The sequence below is a fragment of the Oncorhynchus mykiss genome, chromosome 29 (assembly GCF_057628025.1).
Source record: "Oncorhynchus mykiss isolate SJ-2025 chromosome 29, ASM5762802v1, whole genome shotgun sequence".
NCBI classification, from domain to species: domain Eukaryota; kingdom Metazoa; phylum Chordata; class Actinopteri; order Salmoniformes; family Salmonidae; genus Oncorhynchus; species Oncorhynchus mykiss.
In genome coordinates, this window is record NC_143050.1 from 11,924,045 (window position 1) to 11,950,370 (window position 26,326).

General features: G+C 43.4%; 1 protein-coding gene and 1 pseudogene across 1 annotated transcript; both read right to left on the reverse strand.

Annotated features, from left to right (window-relative positions):
* Positions 1–1,478: 1,478 nt before the first annotated feature.
* On the reverse strand, positions 1,479–2,964 carry LOC110509385 (claudin-4-like). Its single transcript, XM_021590282.3, has one exon. The coding sequence runs from the start codon at positions 2,888–2,890 to the stop codon at positions 1,901–1,903; it is 990 nt and encodes a 329-aa protein (XP_021445957.2). The 5' UTR covers positions 2,891–2,964; the 3' UTR covers positions 1,479–1,900.
* Positions 2,965–17,187: 14,223 nt separating this feature from the next.
* On the reverse strand, positions 17,188–17,838 carry LOC110509449 (claudin-4-like; annotated as a pseudogene).
* Between the last annotated feature and the right edge of the window lie 8,488 nt (positions 17,839–26,326).

Genomic DNA, 26,326 nt, shown 5'->3' on the forward strand with positions numbered 1-26,326 from the left:
GTTTCAACTGTTCTGCCTTATTATTATTGGACCATGCTGGTCATTTATGAACATTTGAACATCTTGGCCATGTTCTGTTATAATCTCCACCCGGCACAGCCAGAAGAGGACTGGCCACCCCACATAGCCTGGTTCCTCTCTAGGTTTCTTCCTAGGTTTTGGCCTTTCTAGGGAGTTTTTCCTAGCCACCGTGCTTCTACACCTGCATTGCTTGCTGTTTGGGGTTTTAGGCTGGGTTTCTGTACAGCACTTTGAGATATCAGCTGATGTACGAAGGGCTATATGAATAAATTAGATTTGAATTATTAGAAAATGGAAGAAGTTCAAGATGACGGACAATCACCCTCGGTCTGGGGCTCCATGCAAGATCTCACCTCGTGGGGTATCAATGATCATGAGGAAGGTGAGGGATCAGCCCAGAACGACACGGCAGGACAAGGTCAATGATCTAAAGAGAGCTGGGACCACAGTCTCAAAGAAAACCATCAGTAACACACTACGCTGTCATGGATTAAAATCCTGCAGTGCACGCAAGGTCCCCCTGCTCAAGCCAGCGCATTTCCAGGCCCATCTGATGTTTGCCAATGACCATCTGGATGATCCAGAGGAGGAATGGGAGAAGGTCATGTGGTCTGATGAGACAAAAATAGAGCTTTTTGGTCTAAACTACACTCGCCGTGTTTGGAGGAAGAAGAAGGATGAGTACAACCCCAAGAACACCATCCCAACCGTGAAGCATGGAGGTGGAAACATCATTCTTTGGGGATGCTTTTCTGCAAAGGGGACAGGATGGGGCCATGTATCGCAAGATCTTGGCCAACAACCTCCTACCCTCAGTAAGAGCATTGAAGATGGGTCGTGGCTGGGTCTTCCAGCATGACAACGACTCGAAACACACAGCCAAGGCAACTAAGGAGTGGCTCCGTAAGAAGCATCTCAAGGTCCTGGAGTGGCCTAGCCAGTCTCCAGACCTGAACCCACTAGAAAATCTTTGGAGGGAGCTAAAAATGCGTATTGCCCAGCGACAGCCCCGAAACCTGAAGGATCTGGAGAAGGTCTGTATGGAGGAGTGGGCCAAAATCTCTGCTGCAGTGTGTGCAAACCTGGTCAAGAACTACAGGAAACGTATGATCTTTGTAATTGCTAACAAAGGTTTCTGTACCAAATATTAAGTTCTGCTTTTCTGATATATCAAATACCTATGTCATGCAATAAAATGAAAATTAATTAAAGATCATAAATGTGATTTTCTGGATTTTTGTTTTAGATTCCGTCTCTCACAGTTGAAGTGTACCTATGATAAAAATTACAGACCTCTACATGCTTTGCAAGTAGGAAACCTGCAAAATCGGCAGTGTATCAAATACTTGTTCTCCCCACTGTATATGTTTCAGTCAGAAGGTCCCAGTCACTGACTGTAGGATTGTGGTTAACGTGGTGAGCATAAACAGGAAATGCACAGCAGCAACCAGGAAATGCTTTGTAGTCAGATAGTTTTTTTTATTTGAACAACTTTAACAGCATTAAACAATCAACTTTTTATTTAAATCTATTCTAAATCTAAATTTATTCTACTTAAATTCATCCCATTTTAAAGAAACAGAAAGAGAAGTATCAATACGAGTATAGGAAATCAGAGAAGAAACAGTGAGAATACGTCCCTTCATTGCAGTCTCCTCAGGAACTTCTCCTCACAGTCTAAATTAATTTAATATATGAACACAACATGTCAAAAAAGTCCTCTTTGACTGGTTAAAGACAAGGTGGAACACCTAATCTGATCCCTTCCAATATTCTAACACTGAACAGAAGGGATAGAGAAGATTTTTCATAATATAATCAGAATGATTGGATCCCTATGGTTTTTAAAACAAGAAAGTACAGCTTCTGGACAGAGATGTTAGTGGGAGATTGATTTAGTTGTTGTCGAGTCTGGCTTCTTCTTCAAGGTGCTGCAGCAGAGTATGGTTCCTCCTATCAGGAGCATGGAGGCGGCCCATCTACTGTGTTCAGCAAAATATATCAAACCCCTACTCCAGTATTCTGGAAATTTAGGTGACAAGTAATAGTTCAAGAAGACAGTGGTGAATTGCAGGATACCAGCCAGGATGAAGAATATTCCAACAATGAACCTGGCCTTGACCCTTGTCCTGTTACTCTTGATGCAGTTACAGCACCTGGTCCCAAAGATGGACCCCATCACTCCTAGAGCTCCCAGGATGGAGGAGATGGAGGTTGTCATCAGAAGCATCCATGTGTCCCTATAGAAGTCCAATCTTAACAATACATAGATACAACAGGGCACGAGGGAGACTATCCATCCAAAGATTCCCATCATCCATCCAAAGACTCCCACATTGATGCACAGTATGAACCCTGCAATGAGGAGCAGGGCGGCCGCCACCCAGCCAAAGTACAGCGAGTTCCCCAACTCAAAGTTTCCTTTGGACTGTATGAAGTAGTTGATTTGGACGGTTATTGTTACCATGAATAAAGTGATGAGGATGAGAATTCCGGCCAGGATGAAAACAATTCCAGCGATAATTATCAACTTAGTCTGAGACGTTTCATCTTTGATGCAGTTGGTGCACTTGGCTCCGACCATGGAGATTGTGACCCCCAGAACCCCCAGGATGATGGCAGTGGGGAACATGGCTCTGGCAGGGTCAAATATGGAGTTGTACACCTCACACTGTGTCTGTCCCATGTCTTGGGCCACACAGCTCATCCACAGGCCGTACGTTACCACCTCTGTGGTGGTAACATTAGCCTCTATGATGGTTATCTCTATCCAGGTAGGGAGTGCACAGACCACGATGGTAAGTATTAATCCTATGACTCCCAGGGCGATGCCCACGACCTCCACGGTAAACACGAAATCCATTCCCATCAAATGCTGTCTCCCTGACTGCGTCTCATTCAGCAAATGTGTTTACTCAAGTTCGTTGCTGACTCCTGTAAGAATGCGGCGCTGTTCCACTCAGACGACCTCTATCACTGTTCAATTCTGTGATGTCACTTAAATATGTTGTCACGGAAACGTAAATCCTATTAATAAAAATGTGGGGCAGGATGTGGCAGCGACCCGAATAGGTAAAAAAAAAACTCTACTCAGTTCAAACTCATAAAACAGCATTGTGTAACAATATGGAATGTTGAGATCCAACCCAGAATAAACAAATTAATACCAAATAGGGATCATTATAATAACTATACAACAATGTTGTTGTGATGTGATGAAAATTAAAGTTTCCCAATCTGAGTTTGGGCTGAAGAGGTATTAAAACCTGTTTTAGTCTTCCCTCAACCCAATCCTAACCTTAACCATTAGTGGGGAAAATGCTAAACTGACCCATGATCAGCAACTATGGGCAACTTTACCCGATACCCCAAAGCCTGTTCTGAGGGGCAATGATAAAGGGACTGGGCCTAACAGTACACATCAATAGATTGAAACTACATGCTGAAAAACGCTTGACTGTGAAGTAAACAATTGTGAGTTTGGATTTATGGACTGAAAGGAACTATACAATAGACTAAATACACTGTGGCAGACCAGGGGGTTTGGTCAATACTTTTACACAGATCAGACATGGACAGAGTATTATTAGCTCAGTTTCAAGGGTCTTTATTAAATAATAAATCAAAAGAAAAGGATAGGTCTCCCCATGAAACCCTCTCCGGGATACCGTCTTTTGGGCTTCGGGTCTTGCTGTATCCTGTCGGGCACATGAACTACAACTCCCTCGTGTTAGCTCGGGCACCGTCTCCAACTACACGGAAGTCACCTTACTTCCCCACCTTACTTCACCAACTCCCCAATCAGCCCCAATTAGTCCTGGGCGGAGAGACCGTTGAGACCTGACATGTCCAGCAGATGGAGCCATCGGCTCGTGATGTATACTCAGTCTGTCACCGGGCCTCGACGAGTTTCCCCCTGGTGGATGATCTGCTGTAGGCCACAAGACTAATGATAACAGTTTCATAGATAAGGCTTGAAATAATTCTACATTATGATATATGTTTCAGATCAAATCAGTCGAATGAAGCACAGCAACTGGACGCAAACCATAGTTTGCAGTGCATCAGTACCACTGTCATGGAGGACGTAAACTCAAGTACCGAAGTAACAACTGAGGTTGAACCAACAACAGGAGTGGAACTCACCCAGCCTCCCAGACCTGCAGTCGAGAGGAGACTACCAGGGCACAGACCGTATGTGAAGTGGCTTGGCACCAGTGACAAGAAGTTGTGTGAAACAGTGAACACTGACCTTACCTTGACCCTCGAGAAACTTCGAGGCACAGTGGAGAAGAAGGACACCATCACAACCCTGGTGAAGTCGTACTTCCAGGATCTGCAGTTCTGCTTCACCACCTCAGAGTTCACCACCTCATGGCAGTGCCTGAATGTAGGTATAATGGCGGGATGTACCATTTCTCCGTTGGCATTCATAATGGCAATGGAGGTTATCATCAGATCCTCAAAATGGGTTGCTGGTGGACAGCGAGTCGACTCTGGTTTCCGCCTCCCTCCACTCAGAGCCTACATGGACGACATTACAACATTGACCACCACTGTCCCATGCACCAGGAGACTGCTCAGAAAACTTGAGGAGAACATCAGCTGGGCCCGTATGAAGATTAAACCATCCAAGTCACGCAACATCTCGAATGTGAAGGGAGTACTCTCTGCCCTGAAATTCTTCATCGGAGATGACCAAATCCCAACAGTGTCTGAGCAGCCGGTAAAAAGCCTTGGAAGGTGGTATGATGCAAGCCTGAAGGACAAAGCCCAGGTGCAACAGCTACGCAAAGACATCAGTAGTAGCCTACAGTCGATCGACAACACCCAGGCCTGGTGTCTGCAGTTTGGTCTCCTAGCCCGGGTGTTGTGGCCCCTAGCAGTGTATGAGGTTCCAATCTCAACAGTGGAGAAGATGGAAAGAGGAGTCACAGGCTACTTAAAGAAGTGGCTCGGAGTTCCACGACGCCTTACCACCATAGGCCTCTATGGAGATGGTGTCCTCAAGCTGCCCCTCACCAGTCTAACAGAGGAATTCAAGTGTGTAAAAACCAGGCTCCAGATGACACTGAATGAATCTCGAGACCCAGTGGTGAGCAACAACGCGCCGTCCTTGGAAACTGGGCGCAAATGGAGGCAACAGCAGCCCTCAGACATGCTGACATTGTGGGTCATGTTCAGCAAGGGAGAGGAGGCCTTGGGCTAACTAGCCGTGCTGCTTGGAGTAAGGCCACTCCACCAGAGCGGCGGAAGATGGTAGTGCAGGAAGTATGCCATCAGGAGGAGGCTGCAAGGTGAGCCAAAAAGGGACAGTGGACTCGATGGGACAGTGTGGAGAAGAGGAAGATCAGCTGGAAGGATCTGTGGCCATGGAAGCGAGGCGGTTGAGCTTTTCCATCAGAGCATATGATGTCCTTCCAACACCAGTTAATCTTCACCAATGGTATGGTGAAAATCTGGACTGTGCCCTCTGTTCCATGCCAGCCAACCTCAGGCACATTCTCACAGGGTGTAAAACAAGCCTCACCCAAGGACGCTACACTTGGCGTCACAACCAAGTCCTTAAAAACCTTGCGTCCGCCATGGAGGACAAGCGAGCTGCCACCAACTCCCTACCGCCCCCAGCAGCATCACACCCCTTACGGAAGATCTTTGTCCGCGAAGGGGCTAAACCACCGAAGAGCAGCTCTACACCATTAGAGCGAGACCAGCTGCGCTTGGCCCGCGACTGGAAAATGCTAGCTGACATTGGCAACTTGTGTTTCCTCCGGAGATCGCAACCACCACATAAGACCTGACATGGTGCTCTGGTCCCGTTCGCTCAAGAAGGTCTTCATCATTGAGCTCACAGTACCCTGGGAGGACTCAGTAGATGAGGCTTATGAGCGAAAACATCTGCGCTATGCCGATCTAGCTGCCAAAGCACGGCATCCTGACTGGAACACAGAAGTCTGACCAGTGGAGGTGGGCTGCAGAGGTTTTGTGACAACATCTACAACCAGACTGCTTAGAGACCTGGGAATTAAATTCACACAGGACACCGGATAAGACTCCCATTCGGAGTCAGTGTCACTGTGAAAGAAAATGTTCAGTTAGAATAGTTTCATATATGAGCCCTGTATCAACAGGTATAATAAACAGATATATATATAGAGAGTACAGGGAACATAAGGTTGAAAATATTATTATGACCTGCTAGATCTACTGTCTCTTTTAAATTATGACATTTCAGCTAAATCTACTGTCTCTATTATAATATGACAGACCAGCTAGATCTACTGTCTCTTTTGAATTATGACATTTCAGCTAAATCTACTGTCTCTATTACAGTGCCTTGCGAAAGTATTCGGCCCCCTTGAACTTTGCAACCTTTTGCCACATTTCAGGCTTCAAACATAAAGATATAAAACTGTATTTTTTTGTGAAGAATCAACAACAAGTGGGACACAATCATGAAGTGGAACGACATTTATTGGATATTTCAAACTTTTTTAACAAATCAAAAACTGAAAAGTTGGGCTTGCAAAATTATTCAGCCCCTTTACTTTCAGTGCAGCAAACTCTCTCCAGAAGTTCAGTGAGGATCTCTGAATGATCCAATGTTGACCTAAATGACTAATGGTGATAAATACAATCCACCTGTGTGTAATCAAGTCTCGCGATACATGGCCCCATCCTGTCCCCTTTGCAGAAAAGCATCCCCAAAGAATGATGTTTCCACCTCCATGCTTCACGGTTGGGATGGTGTTCTTGGGGCTGTACTCATCCTTCTTCTTCCTCCAAACACGGCGAGTGTAGTTTAGACCAAAAAGCTCTATTTTTGTCTCATCAGACCACATGACCTTCTCCCATTCCTCCTCTGGATCATCCAGATGGTCATTGGCAAACATCAGACGGGCCTGGAAATGCGCTGGCTTGAGCAGGGGGACCTTGCGTGCACTGCAGGATTTTAATCCATGACAGCGTAGTGTGTTACTAATGGTTTTCTTTGAGACTGTGGTCCCAGCTGTCTTTAGGTCATTGACCTTGTCCTGCCGTGTCGTTCTGGGCTGATCCCTCACCTTCCTCATGATCATTGATACCCCACGAGGTGAGATCTTGCATGGAGCCCCAGACCGAGGGTGATTGACCTGAGAATGGTCCTGTATTTGGCTCCATCCATCTTCCCATCAATTTTAACCATCTTCCCTGTCCCTGCTGAAGAAAAGCAGGCCCAAACCATGATGCTGCCACCACCATGTTTGACAGTGGGGATGGTGTGTTCAGGGTGATGAGCTGTGTTGCTTTTACGCCAAACATAACGTTTTGCATTGTTGCCAAAAAGTTCAATTTTGGTTTCATCTGACCAGAGCACCTTCTTCCACATGTTTGGTGTGTCTCCCAGGTGGCTTGTGGCAAACTTTAAACAACACTTTTTATGGATATCTTTAAGAAATGGCTTTCTTCTTGCCACTCTTCCATAAAGGCCAGATTTGTGCAATATACGACTGATTGTTGCCCTATGGACAGAGTCTCCCACCTCAGCTGTAGATCTCTGCAGTTCATCCAGAGTGATCATGGGCCTCTTGGCTGCATCTCTGATCAGTCTTCTCCTTGTATGAGCTGAAAGTTTAGAGGGACGGCCAGGTCTTGGTAGATTTGCAGTGGTCTGATACTCCTTCCATTTCAATATTATCGCTTGCACAGTGCTCCTTGGGATGTTTAAAGCTTGGGAAATATTTTTGTATCCAAATCCGGCTTTAAACTTCTTCACAACAGTATCTCGGACCTGCCTGGTGTTTTCCTTGTTCTTCATGATGCTCTCTGCGCTTTTAACGGACCTCTGAGACTATCACAGTGCAGGTGTATTTATACGGAGACTTGATTACACACAGGTGGATTGTATTTATCACCATTAGTCATTTAGGTCAACATTGGATCATTCAGAGATCCTCACTGAACTTCTGGAGAGAGTTTGCTGCACTGAAAGTAAAGGGGCTGAATAATTTTGCACGCCCAACTTTTCAGTTTTTGATTTGTTAAAAAAGATTGAAATATCCAATAAATGTCGTTCCACTTCATGATTGTGTCCCACTTGTTGTTGATTCTTCACAAAAAAATACAGTGTTATATCTTTATGTTTGAAGCCTGAAATGTGGCAAAAGGTCGCAAAGTTCAAGGGGGCCGAATACTTTCGCAAGGCACTGTATAAACAGCTGAATCTGCGCGTTTACCAAACAATGCAGTGCGTAATATGTGTTTCTCCTTCAGGTATGAAACTTCAATAGCGAATCACTCACTTTACGCTGGAGCTTACTACATGGCCTATTGCCGTTTACCTCAGCTCATTGGCTATCTACACAGCTAGATTTCAAGATGATCAGTGGTCATTGGGTCAAAAGACAGTCAATCAACGAAACAGCGGGCAAGTCATTGGTGCACAATGATGTCATGACTTGTTGTCTTCAAATCGGTTTCTTTCAGTCAATATGTCCCGCGAAATGGCCCATCATGTTTGATTGTGTTACAAACAAACCAGTTGATTGCAGTGAAACCAAACATGACTGGAAAAGTCACGTTCTGTGTGGGTTATTTACCTGGAATGTGTCGTCGAAAATGGAATGAGACGGAATTCACGACACAAGCGGTTCACAAAATGTTTCGTGTTAGGCTATAAAAACTGATTTTATCAAACAAAAGATCATTCATTGTGTAAGAATGAGCATTGGAATTGCAAACAGACGAAGATCGTCAAAGGTAAACAATTTATTTTAATGCAGTTTGTGATTATGTTACGCCTGTGCTGGTTAAAAGTGTTGTTTTTTATGCGGCTCTATGCTCAGATAATCGCATCGTATTCTTTCGCAGTAAATCATTTTTTAAATCTGACAACGCAGTTGGATTAGCAAGATACTAGGCTTTCGATACATGTGAGACACTTGTATTTTCATGAATGTTTAATATGACTATTAGCGATCACCGTATGCTGGTGGAATTTCAGCCCGCTAGCGGGTTCCGTGCGCAAAGAGGTTAAGAGTTTATTCAGAAGATAACAGATCAATAAACATTATTTCGTGGTGCTCCGACTTTCTAGTTAATTACATTAACCTGATTAGCTTAATCAGGGAATATTAATTACAGAGAAATTATTTTACAGAATAGCATGTCATATCACTTAATCCGGCACAGCCAAAGACACGACAATAGAGAAAAAGTAGAGTCGCAATTCAATGGTTCAGACACGAGAGGAATGTGGCAGGGTCTACAGTCAATCATGGAGTACAAAAAGAAAACCAGCCCCGTCGCGGATCCCATTGTCTTGCTCCCAGACAAACTAAACAACTTCTTTGCTCACTTTGAGGACAATACAGTGCCACCGACACGGCCAGCTACTAAAACCTGCGGTCTCTCCTTCACTGCAGCCAACGTGAGTAAAACATTTAAACGAGTTAACCCTCACAAGGCTGCCGGCCCCGAAGGCATCCCTAGCCGCGTCCTCAGAGCATGCGCAGACCAGCTGGCTGGAGTGTTTACGGACATATTCAATCAATCCCTATCACAGTCTGCTGTTCCCACATGCGTCAAGAGGGCCACCATTGTTCCTGTTCCCAAGAAAGCTAAGGTAACTGAGCTAAATCACCCCGTAGCAGTCATTTCCATCATCATGAAGTGCTTTGAGAGACTAGTCAAGGATCATATCATCTCCACCCTACCTGACACCCTAGACCCACCCACTCCACACCTGACACCCTAGACCCACTTTGCCTACCGCCCCAATAGGTCTCGACCCCGCCCTGTGCAACTGCGTCCTGGACTTTCTGAAGGGCCACCCCCAGGTGGTGAGGGAAGAAACAACATCTCCACCCCGCTGATCCTCAATACTGGGGCCCCACAAGGGTGCGTTCTCTGCCCTCTCCTATACTCCCTGTTCACCCATGACTGCGTGGCCATGCACGCATCCAACTCAATCATCAAGTTTGCAGACGACACGACAGTGGTAGGCTTGATTACCAAACACGACGAGACGGCCTACAGGGAGGAGGTGAGGGCCCTCGGAGTGTGGTGTCAGGAAAACAACCTCACACTCAACGTCAACAAAATAATGGAGATGATCGTGGACTTCAGGAAACAGCAGAGGGAACACCCCCCCCCCCCCCCATCCCCAGCCCCCCCCCCCCCCCCCCCCCTATCCACATCGACGGGACAGTAGTGGAGAAGGTTGACAGCTTTAAGTTCATCGGCGTACACATCACAGACAAACTGAAATGGTCCACCCACACAGACAGCGTAGTGAAGAAGGCGCAGCATTGCCTCTTCAACCTCAGGAGGCTGAAAACATTTGGCATGTCACCAAATAAACTCACAAACTTCTACAGATGCACAATCGAGAGCACCCTGTCGGGCTGTATCACCGCTTGATTCGGCAACTGCTCCGCACACAACCGCAAGATTCTCCAGAGGGTAGTGAGGTCTGCACAACGCATCACCGGGGCCAAACTGCCTGCCCTCCAAGACACCTATGCTACCCGATCACAGAAGGCCAAAAATATCATCAAGGTCAACAACCACCCGAGCCACTGCCTGTTCACCCCGCTATCATCCAGAAGGCGAGGTCAGTACAGGTGCATCAAAGTCGGGACCGAGAGACTGAAAAACAGTTTCTATCTCAAGGCCATCAGACTGTTAAACAGCCACCACTAACATTGAGTTGCTTCTGCCAACACACTGACTCAAATCTCTAGCCACTTTAATAATAAAAAAATGGATGTAATAAATGTATCACTAGTCACTTTAAACAATACCACTTTATATAATGTTTACATACCCTACATTAGGGGCGGCAGGGTAGCCTAGTGGTTAGAGCGTTGGACTAGTAACCGGAAGGTTGCAAGTTCAAATCCCCAAGCTGACAAGGTACAAATCTGTCGTTCTGCCCCTGAACAGGCATGACCCACTGTTCCTAGGCCGTCATTGAAAATAATAATTTGTTCATAACTGACTTGCCAAGTTAAATAAAGGTAAAATAAAACTTACTCATCTCGTTTGTATATACTGTACTTTATGGCATTGCCTATGCCGTTTGGCCATCGCTCATCCATATAATCTCATTCATTCCTTTACATTTGTAGTTGTTGTGAAATTGTTAGATTACTTGTTAGATATGCATGGTCGGAACTACAAGCACAAGCATTTCGCTACACTCACATTAACATCTGCTAACCATATGTATGTGACCAATGCCATTTGATTTGATTTGAAATCCTATTTTCCCCAACCCACTAACTTTAAACATCAGCTATCTGAGCAGCTAACCGATCGCTGCAGCTGTACATAGTTCATCTGTAAATAGCCCACCCAATCTACCTACCTCATCCCCATATTGTTTTAATTTACTTTTCTGCTCTTTTGCACACCAGTATCTCTACTTGCATATCATCATCTGCTTATCTATCACTCCAGTGTTAATCTGCTAAAATGTAATTACATCTCTTCTATGGCCTATTTATTGCCTTACCTCCTCACGCCATTTGCACACACTGTATATAGACTATATTTTATTTATATTGTGTTATTAAATGTACGCTTCTTTATTCCATGTGTAACTTTGTGTTGTTTGTGTCGCACAGCTTTGCTTTAGCTTGGCCAGGTCTAGCCTATCTGGTTAAATAAAGGTGAAATTAAAAAATACAATTTAAAAAACTAACCATAACCTTAACTCCCCCACCAACTTCCCACTTGCTGATTGCTAGCTCTCTGTGAACTCCTCTGTTCTGATCTAAGAGTCTCTAGCCACAGTTTGGCCTAAGAACACACACAGAAAGACATGGGACATTGAAGAGTGATTATTCTCCAAGTATGCCTCTTCTCTCTCTATTCCATTCTCTCCACATACTTGTCCCTCACTCTCTCTCTCTCTCTCTCTCTCTCTCTATTCCATTCTCTTCACATATGTATCCCTCTCACTCTTCTCTCTCTCTATTCCATTCTCTTCACATATTTGTTCCTCTCTCTCTCTCTTTCTCTCCCTCTCCCTCCAATGTAAATTCAATTTAAGGGCTTTATTGGCATGGGAAATATATGTTTAAATTACCAAAGCAAGTGAAATAGATAATAAACAAAAGTGAAATGAACAATAAAAAATGAAGAGTAACCATTACACTCACAAAAGTTCAAAAATAATAAATGTCATATTATGTCTATATACAGAGTTGTGATGATGCGCAAATAGTTAAAGTACAACATGCTAAATAAATAAACATACATATAGGTTGTTTTTACATTGGTGTTTGTTCTTCACTAGTTGCCCTGTTCTTGTGGCAACAGGTCACACATCTTCCTTCTGTGACTGCATACTGTGGTTTTTCACCAAATAGATATGTGAGTTTATCAAAATTTGATTTATTTTCTAATTCTTTGTGGGTCTGTGTAATCTGATGGAAATATGTGTCTCTAATACGGTCATAGATTTGGCATGTTAGGAAATGCAGCTCAGTTTCCACCTCATTTTGTGGGCAGTGTGCACATAGCCTGCCTTCTCTTGAGAGCCAACAGCTTTCTCAATAGCAAGGCTATGCTCACTGAGTCTCTACAGAGTCAAAGATTTCCTTAATTTTGGTCACAGTGGCCTAGTAATCTGACACTGTGCACTTTCTGTTTGCTTTGTTGTTTTGTAAATTATTTTCAGTGTGTAAAGTAAATATATTTTTGTTTTCCCATGATTTGGTTGGGTCTAATTATGTTGCTGTCCTAGGGATCTGTGGTGTCTGTGTTTTTGAACAGGATTAGCTTGCTTAGGGGGCTCTTCTCCAGGTTTATCTCTCTATACGTCATGGCTTTGTTATGGAAGTTTGGGAATTGCTTCCTTTAAGGTGGTTTTAGAATTTTTTGCAAGAATATTTTTGCATAATTCTGCATGCAGTCTCAATTTGGTGTTTGTCCCATTTTGGGAATTATTGGTTGGTGAGTGGACCCAAGGCCTCAGAAACAGAAAGGGCATGTGTTCTACAACTGATTCAAGTATTTTTAGCCAGATCGTAATTGGAATGTTTAATTTGATGTTCCTTTTTGATAGCAAAGAAGGCCAAGTCACCGCTTTGTGGAGGTAAAATGCGGCGCTGATGTTTAGGCCAAGGAATGTAAAAAATGTTGTGTAATCTAGGGCAACAGTGTCTTGATAGATTTTATATTTGTGGTCCTGGCAACTAGACCTTTTTTGGAACACTATTTCTTTGTCTCACTGAGATTTACTGTCAGAGCCCAGTCTGACAGAATCTGTGCAGAAGATCTAGGTGCTGCTGTAGGCACCAGATCATCAGCAAACAGTAGACATTTGACTTCAGATTCGAGGGTGAGGCCAGGTAAAGCAGATTGTTCTAGTGCCCTCACCAATTTGTTGATATACAATTGAAGTCAGAAGTTTACATTCACTTAGGTTGGAGTCATTACAACTTGTTTTTCAACCACACCAGAAATGCCTTGTTAAATTCATCCCGTTTTATAGAAACATAAACAGAAGTATCAAACTTTGGGTCCAAGTGTTGTACCTGCATCAAGAGTAACAGGACCAGGGTCAAATCCAGGTTTATCACTGGAATATTCTTCATCCGGGATGTAAACCTGCAGTTTACCACTGTCTTCTTGACCTATTACTTGAAGCATAATTTTCCTGAATACATGTGGGAGGTTTTGTATTTTCTGCTGAATTCAAAAGATGGTCTGCCTCCATGCTCCTGATAGGAGGGACCATACTCTGCTGCAGCACCTCGAAGAGGAAGTAGCTAGCCTTGACAAAAACTACCTTCTTGTTACAAAAACTATAGGAATCCAATAATTGTATGATTCTACGATGAAAAATGGTCTCCATCCTATCTGTTCAATGTTATAATATTGGAAGGGACCAGATAGGTGTGAAAGCAACATAGTTATTGTTCCATCTTGTCTTTAACAGGTCAAAGAGGAGTTTATGACATATTGTGTTCAAATATTCAGTTCATTTAGACTGGGAGTTCCTGAGGAGACTGCAATGAAGGGACATATTCTGACTGTTTCCTCTCTGACGTCCTATTGATACTTCTCTTTATGTTTCTTTAAAATTGATCCAAGATGGTGTAGCAGTCAGACGTATTTTTGTTCTCGTCTTGTCGTGTCCCATGTATATATCTTTTTAGATCTTTCTTCTTCGCATATATTTATTTATATTTTTCTGAATCTCAACTTCAACATACTCTCCTGCAATCCGCCCCAACCAATGTGGTATGGATCTGCTATTTCTTTACTTCTGAACCGGAACCCCAACAGAAGCTATCCAGCTAACTAGCTAGTAGCCAGCTAGCCACTGCTAGCGGTCATCAGCTACTATTATCCCGGACAACTCTCGCCAGTCTGCACAGCGCGACTCAACCCAGAGCAAATTGGATTTATTTTTCTCCATATCTCCAGATTCCTACCGCAAGCTCTGAACCTTTTCACCTGGATCATCGCAGCTAGTTAGCTGCTTTCTGAGTGGCCACTCCTGTCTAACGTCTCTGTCCAGAAGCAAGAACCAATTGTCCTGGAGCTAGCCTCGCTAGCCTTGCTATCTCCCAGCTAGCCGAAGAGGTCCATCAGCCACTCCTTGGGCTACAATACCTATTTTGCCAATCGGCCTGGACCCCGCCGACCCATCACGACTGGACTACCGACGTAATTCGCCCGAGGGGGTTTATCAACTGGCTCCTTCATCGCGACGTCCCCTGACTGCCCATCTGCTAGCCTGCCAGCCGTGGCCCGCTAGCTGTCTAGAGCATATCAGACTGTTAGCTTAAGAGGCCCATCGGACAAATTCTTTGGCCACTATACCTATTCTGCCAATTGGCTTGGACCCTTCTACCACACAGAGCCCTGCTGATCCACGACAACTGGTCTGCAGATGTAACAGCACGAGGGGGCTACAACAGACTTTTTCCATCGCGACGTCCCTCTAAGGCCCTTCTGCTAGCTTGCTTGCCCCGGCCCGCTAGCTACCTGAATCGCCGTGTCTCCGGCCCGAGCCACTCACTGTACCGCTATGATCACTCGGCTACGCATGCCTCTCCCTAATGTCAATATGCCTTGTCCATTTCTGTCTTGGTTAGTAATTATTGCCTTATTTCACTATAGGGCCTCTAGCCCTGCTCAATACGCCTTAGTTAACCCTTTAGTTCCACCTCCCACACATGCAGTGACCTCACCTGGTTTAAATTATGTTTTTAGGGACATTATATCTCTCATCGTCACTCAGTGCATGGGTTTACCTCTAATGTATTCTAATACTACCATACCTTTGTCTGTACATTATGCCTTGAATCTATTTTTCTGTGCCAAGAAACCTGCTCCTTTTACTCTCTGTTCCAAACGTACTAGACAACCAGTTCTTATTGCCTTTAGCCAAAACTTATCCTACTCCTACTCTGTTCCTCTGGTGATGTGGAGGTTAATCCAGACCCTGCAGTGCCTAGCTTCACTCCCATTCCCCAGGCGCTCTCATTTGTTGACTTATGTAACCGTAAAAGACTTGGTTTCATGTATGTTAACATATGAAGCCTCCTCCCTAAGTTTGTTTTATTCGTTGCCTTAGCACACTCTGTCAACCCAGATGTCCTAGCTGTGTCTGAATCCTGGCTTAGAAATGTCCATTTTCCGACAAGATAGAACTGCCAAAGGGGGCGGAGTTGCAATCTACTGCAGAGATAGCCTGCAGAGTTCTGTCTTACTATCCAGGTCTGTGCCCAAACAATTTGAGCTCCTACTTTTAAAAATCCACCTTTCCAGAAACAAGTCTCTCACCATTGCCGCTTGCTACAGACCACCCGCTGCCCCCAGCTGTGCCCTGGATACCATATGTGAATTGATTGCCCCCTATCTTTCTTCTGAGCTCGTGCTGTTAGGTGACCTAAACTGGGACATGCTTAACACCCCGGCCATCCTACAATCTAAGCTTGATGCCTTCAATCTCTTTCAAATTATCAATGAACCTACCAGGTACAACCCCAAATCCGTAAACACGGACACCTCATAGATATCATCCTTACCAACCTGCCCTCCAAATACACCTCTGCTGTCTTCAACCAGGATCTCAGCAATCACTGCCTCATTGCCTGCATCCGTAATGATCTGCAGTCAACCGACCACCGCTCATCACGGTCAAACGCTCCCTAAAACACTTCAGCGAGTAGGCCTTTCTAATCGACCTGGCCCGGGTATCCTGGAAGGACATTGACCTCATTCTGGTCTTGTTGTTATTTTTTTTTATTTCACCTTTATTTAACCAGGTGGGCTAGTTGAGAACAAGTTCTCATTTGCAACTGTGACCTGGCCAAGATAAAGCATATCAATTGGACACATACAACAACACAGAGTTACACATGGAATAAACAAAACATACAGTCAATAATACAGTAGAAAAAAATAAGAAAAAAAGTGCAAATGAGGTAAGATAAGGGAGTTAAGGCAATAAATAGGCCATGGTGGCGAAGAAATTACAACGTAGCAATTAAACACAGGAATGGTAGATGTGCAGAAGATGATGTGCATGTAGAGATACTGGGGTGCAAAGGAGCAAGATAAATAAATAAACACAGCATGGGGATGAGGTAGATAGATGGGCTGTTTACAGATGGGCTATGTACAGGTACAGTGATCTGTGAGCTGCTCTGACAGCTGGTGCTTAAAGCTAGTGAGGGAGATATGAGTCTCCAGCTTCAGTGACTTTTGCAGTTCATTCCAGTCATTGGCAGCAGAGAACTGGAAGGAAAGGCGACCAAAGGCTAGTAGTCTGGCTAGTTCCTCTTGAAAATGCAGCAGCCCTGTCTGGTCCCTCCTATCAGGAGCATGGAGGCGGACCAGCTAGGTCGTATCGGATAAACCAGACAAGATATGTGAGCTGCATGTGGACATCCATTATCAAGTAATGGAAAACCTCAAATTCAGTGGTGAGCTGCAGTATAACGGCCAGGATGAAGAATATTGCAACGATAAACCTGGCCTTGACCCTTGTCCTGTTACTCTTGATGCAGTTACAGCACCTGGTCCCAAATATGGACCCCATCACTCCTAGATCTCCCAGGAAGGAGGAGATGGAGGTGATAGTCATCAGAACCATCCATATGTCCATATTTTGGGATTCGGGATAATTCCCTACAGAGATATACCAGGCCACTAGGTAGACTAAACATCCAAAGATTCCCACAGTGATGCACAGTATGACCCTCCAATCAGGAGCAGGGCGGCCGCCACCCAGCCGAAGTACAGCGAGGCCCCCAATTCTGTCTTTTTTTCTATCTGCGTGGAATGGTCGATGATTGATATTGCTAGCAAGAAAACAGGGATGAGGATGATAATTCCGGCCAAGATGAATTGTATTTCAGCAAAATGTATCAACTTGTCCTGAGACGTTTCGTCTTTGACGCAGTTGGCTCACTTGGCACCGACCATGGAGACCACGACCCCCAGAACCCCCAGGATGATGGCAGTGAGGATCATGGCTCTGCCGGCCTGCAGAACATCGGGCAAATACCACCCAATGGAGTTGTACACCTCACACTGTGTCTCTCCCATGCCTTGGGTCACACAGCTCATCCACAGGCCGTACAAGACCACACCTGTGTTGGTAAAGTTAGTTGCTATGAAGGTTGTCTCTATTCAGGTGGGGAGAGCACAGATCACGACGGCCAGTATTAATCCTAGGACTCCCATGGCGATGCCCACGACCTCCACCATTTACACGATATCCATGCCCATCAAAATGCTATCTCCCTGACTGTGTCTCGCTCAGCTGATTTGTTCACTCCGAAGTTTGTGATAAAGTAATTTATATGTTTAAAGTAATGACTAAAGAATTCCCCCCTGAAACGTATAAGACTATGTGAAATGTATTCTAATTATAAGACGATGTGAAATGTATTAGAATTATAAGACTATAATCCAATAATGTATGTGTGAGACAAGTTAAAGAAATGGATGGTTGAGAAAACAAAGGACAATTGAACTACACATGACCTGGTTGTAACTCTGACAACTGATAACAGGACAGAGGGCCTTTCCAAGGCACCTCCAATCTAGGGAGGACAGGCACGGGGAGAAACTGCCAGGCAGGTGGGGGTAAGAGTTATAAAATGACTGTGTATGCATTGTTTGACTTCAGCGCTCTCTGGATAAACTACAACTAACCTTTTGCAGAATCTTAGTCTTTGCGTAATTATTATTAAACCCAGAGTCTTACAAACCTCGGGAATTGGTCAAAGCTTAAAGTATCGTTTAGTTACCATCATTATCATCATTGGGGTGGAAAATCTCGTGACAGGTTGTTCTCGTGACAGGTTGTTGATCAGTAACTAGGGGCAACATCCCCCCTAGACCCCGAAGCCTGTTCTGAGGGGCAATGATAAAGGGACTGGGCCTCATAGTACACATCAATAGATTGAAACTATATGCTGAAAAACCCTTGATTGTGAAATAAATAATTGTAAGGTTGGATTGATGTACTGAAATGAACTATACAATAGACTAAATAGACTAATGATTACTGTTTCATTGACAAGACTTGAAATAATTCTACACTATGATATACTGTATGTTTCAGTTAGAATGTCCCGATCACTGACTGTAGGCTTGTTGGTGATGTAGTGAACATAAACAGGAAATGCACAACAGCAACCAGAAAATGTTTTGCAGTCAGATACAATCATTTTATTTAAACATATTTAACAGGGTTAAAAAATCAACTACTGACTCAAATCTTTCTCCACTTAAATTCATCTCATTTTTTGTCCCATTTTAAAGAAACGTAAAGAGAAGTTTTAATATGGGCATAAGAAACATTGAGAATTTAACCCTTCATTGCAGATTCTCCTCAGGAATTTCTCCTCGCAGTCTAAATGAACTGAATATATGTCATAAACTCCTCTGTGACCTGTTAATCACAATGTAGAAAAATACCAACACCATGATTACTGTAATCAGGTTATAACCTTCGTATGCTTGCAATGTGCAATGATAGAAAAGTACTTGGTATTGGAGATGTACTGCTTTACTTCTCAGGCTGAGAACTGCCTACATCTATTGATAGTCACGTAGCCTCAAGGCCGAGATGTTCCGAAAGCAGCAAAGCGTCTGAGACTACACAGGTGTGGTTGATGGCTAATAGCAGAGTGAGAAACCACAGTCTAGACATGTTTTTCTCATCTTAGATACTTTGTACCTAATCCAATGTATCAATGTTAAGGTATGGTTGACAGTAGGTTGTCCACACCAACTAGTATAAGGAGTGATGTCTCCTGTTTCGCCACACAGATCTATACTATAGACTACTGAGGTATTATGTATGTGAATCTCTGTCTGCAATTGCATTTTATTACTAACGACTTTAATACCAAGATTCCTGTGTCTGTGTCATCTATCTGGAATACTTTAATACCAAGAGTCCTGTGTCTGTGTCATCTATCTGAAGGAAACTTACATCACCCCTTGCAAAGGACCACCCAACACCCACTTCCACCATTTCCACAATATCCATGCCCATCAAAATGCTGTCACTCCGAAGTTTGTTCTTGATGTCTGAAATGAACAATATAATACATTACATAGACTAATGATTACTGTTTCATTGACAAGGCTTGAAATAATTCTGCCCTCTGATGTACTGAATGTTTCAATGACGTGCCGTCATCATTGCTTTGCACAAAAAGGGCTTCACAGGCAAGGATATCGCTGCCAGTAAGATTGCACCTAAATCAACCGTTTATCGGATCATCAAGAACTTCAAGGAGAGCGGTTCAATTATTGTGAAGAAGGCTTCAGGGCGCCCAAGAAAGTCCAGCAAACGCCAGGACCGTCTCCTAAAGTTAATTCAGCTGCGGGATCGGGGCACCACCACAATGGCAGCAGGCAGGTATGAGTGCATCTGCACGCACAGTGAGGCGAAGACTTTTGGAGGATGGCCTGGTGTCAAGAAGGGCAGCAAAGAAGCCACTTCTCTCCAGGAAAAACATCAGGGACAGACTGATATTCTGCAAAAGGTACAGGGATTGGACTGCTGAGGACTGGGATAAAGTAATTTTCTCTGATGAATCCCTTTTCTGATTGTTTGGGGCATCTGGGAAAAAGCTTGTCCGGAGAAGACAAGGTGAGCGCTACCATCAGTCCTGTATCATGCCCACAGTAAAGCATCCTGAGACAATTCATGTGTGGGGTTTTGGACCATGGACCCAAAATATCGATATTTTGTTCCCCGAGCCACTTAGTTATCATTTTTGCCTTATGGAAAGGTGCTCCATCACGTTGGAAAAGGCATTGTTTGTCACCAAACTGTTCCTGGATATTTTGGGTCCATGGCCAGGAAACTCCCCAAACCTCAATCCCATTGAGAACTTGTGGTCAATCCTCAAGAGATGGGTGGATATACAAAACCCCACAAATTCTGACAAGCTCCAAGCATTGATAATGCAAGAATGGGCTCCCATCAGTCAGGTTGTGGCTCAGAAGTTAATTGACAGCATGCCAGGGCGGATTGCAGAGGTCTTGAAAAACTGCATATATTGACTCTTTGCATCAACTTCATGTAATTGTCAATAAAAGCCTTTGACACTTATGAAATGCTTGTAATTATACTTCAGTATCCCATAGTAACATCTGACAAAAATATCTAAAGACACTGAAGCAGCAAACTTTGTGAAAATATATATTTGTGTCATTCTCAAACTTTTGGCCACGACTGTAGGCTTGTTGGTGATGTAGTGAACATAAACAGCAACCAGGAAACGTTTTGCAGTCAGATACAATTATTTTATCTGAACATAAATCACAGGGTTAAACAATCATCAACTGATTCAATTCTTTCTCTACTTAAATTCATCCCATTTTAAAGAAACATATAGAGAAGTGTCAATGCTGGTATAGGAAATCAGATAGGAAACAGTGAGAATATGTCCCTTCATTGCAGTTTCCTCAGGAACTTCTCCTCCCAGTCTAAATTAACTGAATATTTGAACACAATATATCCTAAACTATTCTTTGACCTGTTAAACTCTTAAGGATCGGCCCCTTTTTTTAAATGTTCGCCTAAAATGACATGCCCAAATCTAACTGCCTGTAGCTCAGGGCCTGACGCAAGGATATGTATTTTCTTGGTACCATTTGAAAATAAACACTTTGAAGTTTATGGAAATGTGAAAGGAATGTACAGTGGTTCCTCCTTTAAAAGTTGTGTCATACCGCGGCACACCCTGAGTGCTGCTCCGCATTCTGTGGCAAGTCATTTCATTCTCAGACATTTCTTCTTTTACTGCAAGTTATTGCTAGTTTGACCACCAGAGGGCATCTTTGAGAAGGATTTGATAGTATTCTGTATTGGCATTACCAGAGAATATAAAACTTTATTGTAATGACATAGTATATGGGATTGATTTGAAGAAATTTGGCTTAATTCAATTTATTCATTTTATGGTGTTTCCATTCAGAGAAAAACAAAACCCTGAGGGTTTCCGTTAGGATGGAATGGAAATATGGAGCTGTACAACGTGATTGTCGGGAGTAGGCTACAGGGTTGGAGGATTCTAAATTGTTTGCCTTCATTAGACAACTTTGTTCCAATATTTCTGTAAATCAGTAATATTTGTTCCCATAGTAATTTGACTGTAAATGTGCTGCTGGAAACAATTTATTCATGCTTTTTTCCCAAAGTTTATTGACACTGGCCATTTTCAATGGGTGTTGAGCACTCTCCGCTCTGGTACACTCAGATGAGTGCTCTGAAATCTGGGTAGATAGTAGGCTGGGCACATTACATTTTTAACAGCATTCTTTTCTGATAAAAACTAGTTCAATGCATCCGCCTTGGAGCCCAGTTTCAGAATATGACCATATTTCCCATATTTCCCAGCTTATTGGTATTGAAGTAATCGCAAAAGAACAGGCCTTATTTTAGTGCATTTTTCACCCTGCCAGCTCCTATTAGTTGTATTGAGCACATACTTGCCTTCCAAACATTCTATTCCCAGCTTATTGTTCAACGTCATAATGCCAGCCTCGCTATTGTTGGCAATGAGACCTGCTCACATTGTTTTATAGTTAAAATGTAAACAACAAAAATAATATTGGAACTCTGCGGTCTTCCCATTGTTTCCTATGGAAGAAATATAGGCATGTCTGTCTATTTCGTCAAATATCTTGCAATGTGTATATTTTAATATTTTTCAAGTCGGATACCATTTTAATCATGAGAAGCTCCTCTTTCTAACTATGTAAGCCTGTGCAGCTAGCTCGGTTGTCTTCAAATGCTTGCCCCAAAATACTTTTTGCCCTTGGAACGTTGAGAACCCCCCATTGTTTTCCTATGGAGAGGAATGCTGGTCTATTTCGCCAAATATCATACTGTGTATATCTTGTTTTTTTCAAGTCGGGTGTAACCGGTGTGAAATGGATAGCTAGTTAGCGGGGTGTAACCGGTGTGAAATGGCTAGCTAGTTAGCGGGGTGTAACCGGTGTGAAATGGCTAGCTAGTTAGCGGGGTGTAACCGGTGTGAAATGGCTAGCTATTTAGCAGGGTGTAACTGGTGTGAAATGGGTAGCTAGTTAGTGGGGTGTATCCGGTGTGAAATGGCTAACTAGTTAGTGGGGTGTAAACCGGTGTGAAATGGATAGCTAGTTAGCGGGGTGTAACCGGTGTGAAATGGCTAGCTAGTTAGCGGGGTGTAACCGGTGTGAAATGGCTAGCTATTTAGCAGGGTGTAACTGGTGTGAAATGGGTAGCTAGTTAGTGGGGTGTATCCGGTGTGAAATGGCTAACTAGTTAGTGGGGTGTAACCGGTGTGAAATGGCTAGCTAGTTAGCGGGGTGTAACCGGTGTGAAATGGCTAGCTAGTTAGTGGGGTGTAACCGGTGTGAAATGGCTAGCTAGCTAGTGGGGTGTAACCAGTGTGAAATGGCTAGCTAGTTAGCGGGGTGCATGGTAATAGCATTTCAATAGGTGACGTCACTAGCTCTGAGACCTTGAAGTAGTTGTTCAACTTGCTCTGCAAAGGCCGTGGCTTTTGTGTAGCGATGGGTAACGATGCTTCGAGGGTGGCTGTTGTCTCTGTGTGCAGAGTCCCTGGTTCGAGCCCAGGTAGGGGCGAGGAGAGGGACGGAAGCAAAACTGTTACACGGGCACCATTTTAAATCAGGAGAATCTCCTCTTTGTAATTATGTAAGTCTGGGCAGTGAGCTCTTTTGTCATCGATCGCTGGACCATAATTTTTTTCATTAAGTAGACATAAGCACAGATGACACCATCGAGGTGCGGATGTTTACTTTCTACACAAGTTGTTTTATTCCAGTTTCGTCCGATAAACAGATTGTAATGGTAAAATAAAAAGGGATACATTTTTTACGGAATTTTAAGCATCACTCCAGTCAAAACAAGCTCTGCGAACGTTCGATTCCATTAATCTGCATTGGGCTCACGCTAGTGGTCCAGTTAACCAGCATTCTTAAGTTTTAAGCAGATTTTTCATCCTTTGGTGAATTTTGACTCGCTCTGTGTCCAGCCTACAGATAGCCAGAGTGAATTTACGAAAGCACCCGGATGTCCATTGAGAAAGCACAACGACTATACCATTTAGCTAAGCTAAGAATGATGAGAATAATCAAGTCAATAAACGTTGGGTAGTTAGATAGCCTATAGTTAATATACTGGCAAGTTTGATGTATACAGTTGAAGTTGGAAGTTTACATACACCTTAGCCAAATACATTTAAACACAGTTTTTCACAATTCCTGACATTTAATCCTAGTAAAAATTCCCTGTCTTAGGTCAGTTAGGATCACCACCTTATTTTAAGAATGTGAAATGTCAGAATAGTAGAGAGAATGATTTAATTCAGCTTCTGTTTCTTTCATCAGATTCCCAGTGGGTCAGGAGTTTACATACACTCAATTAGTATTTGGTAGCATTGCCTTTAAATTGTTTAACTTGGGTCAAAGCCTTCCACAAGCTTCCCACAATAAGTTGGATGAATTTTGGCCCATTCCTCCTGACAGAGCTGGTGTAACTAAGTCAGGTTTGTAGTTCTACGGGATTGAGGTCAGGGCTTTGTAATGGCCACTCCAATACCTTGACTTTGTTGTCCTTAAGCCATTTTGCCACAACTTTGGAAGTATGCTTGGGGTCATTGTCCATTTGGAAGACCCATTTGCGACCAAACTTTAACTTCCTGACTGATGTTTTGAGATGTTGCTTCAATATATCCACATAATTTCACATAATGCAATCTATTTTTTGAAGTGCACCAGTCCCTCCTGCAGCAAAGCACCCCCACAACATGATGCTGCCACCCCCATGCTTCACGGTTGGGATGGTGTTCTTCGGCTTGCAAGCATCCTCCTTTTTCCGTCAAACATAACGATGGTCATTATGGTCAAACAGTTATATTTTTGTTTCATCAGACCAGAGTACATTCCTCCAAAAAGTACAATCTTTTTCCAGATGTGCAGTTGTAAACCGTTGTCTGGCTTTTTATGGTGGTTTTGGAGCAGTGGCTTCTTCCTTGCTAAAATTTCAGGTTATGTCGATATAGGACTCATTTTTACTGTGGATATAGATACTTTGTGCAGGTTTCCTCCAGCATCTTCACAAGTTCTTCACGAGGTTTTGCTGTTGTTCTGGGATTTATTTGTACTTTTCACACCAAAGTACGTTCATCTCTAGGACACAGAACATATCTCCTTCCTGAGCGGTAGGACGGCTGCTTGGTCCCATGGTGTTTATACTTGTGTACTATTGTTTGTACAGGTGAACGTGGTACCTTCAGGCATTTGGAAATGTCTCCCAAGGATGAACCAGACTTGTGAAGGTCAACAATTTTTTTTCTGAGGTCTTGGCTGATTTCTTTTGATTTTACCATGATGACAAGCAAAGAGGCATTGAGTTTGAAGGTAGGCCTTCAATTCATCCACAGGTACACCTCCAATTGACTCAAATTATGTCAATTAGCCTATCAGAAGCTTCTAAAGCCATGACATAATTTTCTGGAATTTTACAAGCTGTTTAAAGGCACAGTCAACTTAATGTATGTAAACTCCTGACCCACTGGACTTGTGATGCACTGAATTATAAGTGAAATACAATGGGGCCACTGTGTCTCCTGACCCCTCCTGTCTCAGCCTCCAGTATTTCTGCTGCAGTAGTTTATGTGTCGGGGGGCTTGGGTCAGTCTGTTATATCTGGAGTATTTCTCCTGTCTTATCCGGTGTCCTGTGTGAATTTACGTATGCTCTCTCTAATTCTCTCTTTTTCTCTTTCTTTCTCTCTCGGAGGACCAGAGCCCTAGGACCATGCTTCAGGACTACCTGGCATGATAACTCCTTGCTGTCCCCAGGCCACCTGGCCGTGCTGCTGCTCCAGTTTCAACTTTTCTGCCTGCGGCTATGGAATCCTGTTCACGTGCTACCTGTCCCAGACATGCTGTTTTCAACTCTCTAGAGACAGCAGGAGTGGTAGAGATACTCTCAATGATCGGCTATGAAAAGACAACTGACATTTACTCTTGAGGTGCTGACTTGTTGCACCCTTGACATCTACTGTGATTATTACTGTTTGACCATGCTGGTCATTTCTGAACATTTTAACATCTTGGCCATGTTTTGTTATAATCTCCACCCGGCACAGCCAGAAGAGGACTGGCCACCCCTCAAAGCCTGGTTCCTCTCTACTTTTCTTCCTAGGTTTTGGCCTTTCTAGGGAGTTTTTCCTAGCCACCGTGCTTCTACATCTGCATTGCTTGTTGTTTGGGGTTTTAGGCTGGGATATCAGCTGATGTAAGAAGGGCTATATACATATATTTGATTTGATTTGAAATAATCTGTCTGTAAACAATTGTTGGAAAAATTACTTGTGTCATGCACAAAGTAGGTGTCCTATCCGACTTGCCAAAACTATTTGTTTGTTAAAAATAAATTTGTGGAGTGGTTGAAATACAAGTTTTAATGACTCCAACCTAGTGTATGTAAATTTCAGCTGTAACTACTAACGGTAAGTAGCTAGCTAACATACCGGTACATACTGCTGTAATAATATGCTATGTGGTTCGTAAGGACAGCGTAGCTAACAAATTGTCAGCCAACATAACGTGTAAGGTAACTTATTTGAAAAGTCATTACTTTATTACATTGTAGCAAGCTACCCCTTGGTCGCTAGGGCAAATCTGGTATGTTTCTTTTTTTTAACCTAGGCAAGTCAGTTAAAGAACAAATTCATATTTTCAATGACGGCCTAAGAACAGTGGGTTAACTACCTGTTCAGGGGCAGAACGACAGATTTGTACCTTGGCAG

What these genes read in the sequence shown, in the direction of transcription:
- LOC110509385 (XM_021590282.3), bottom strand. Translation starts at nt 2,890, where the DNA reads ATGGGAATGGATTTCGTGTTTACCGTGGAGGTCGTGGGCATCGCCCTG.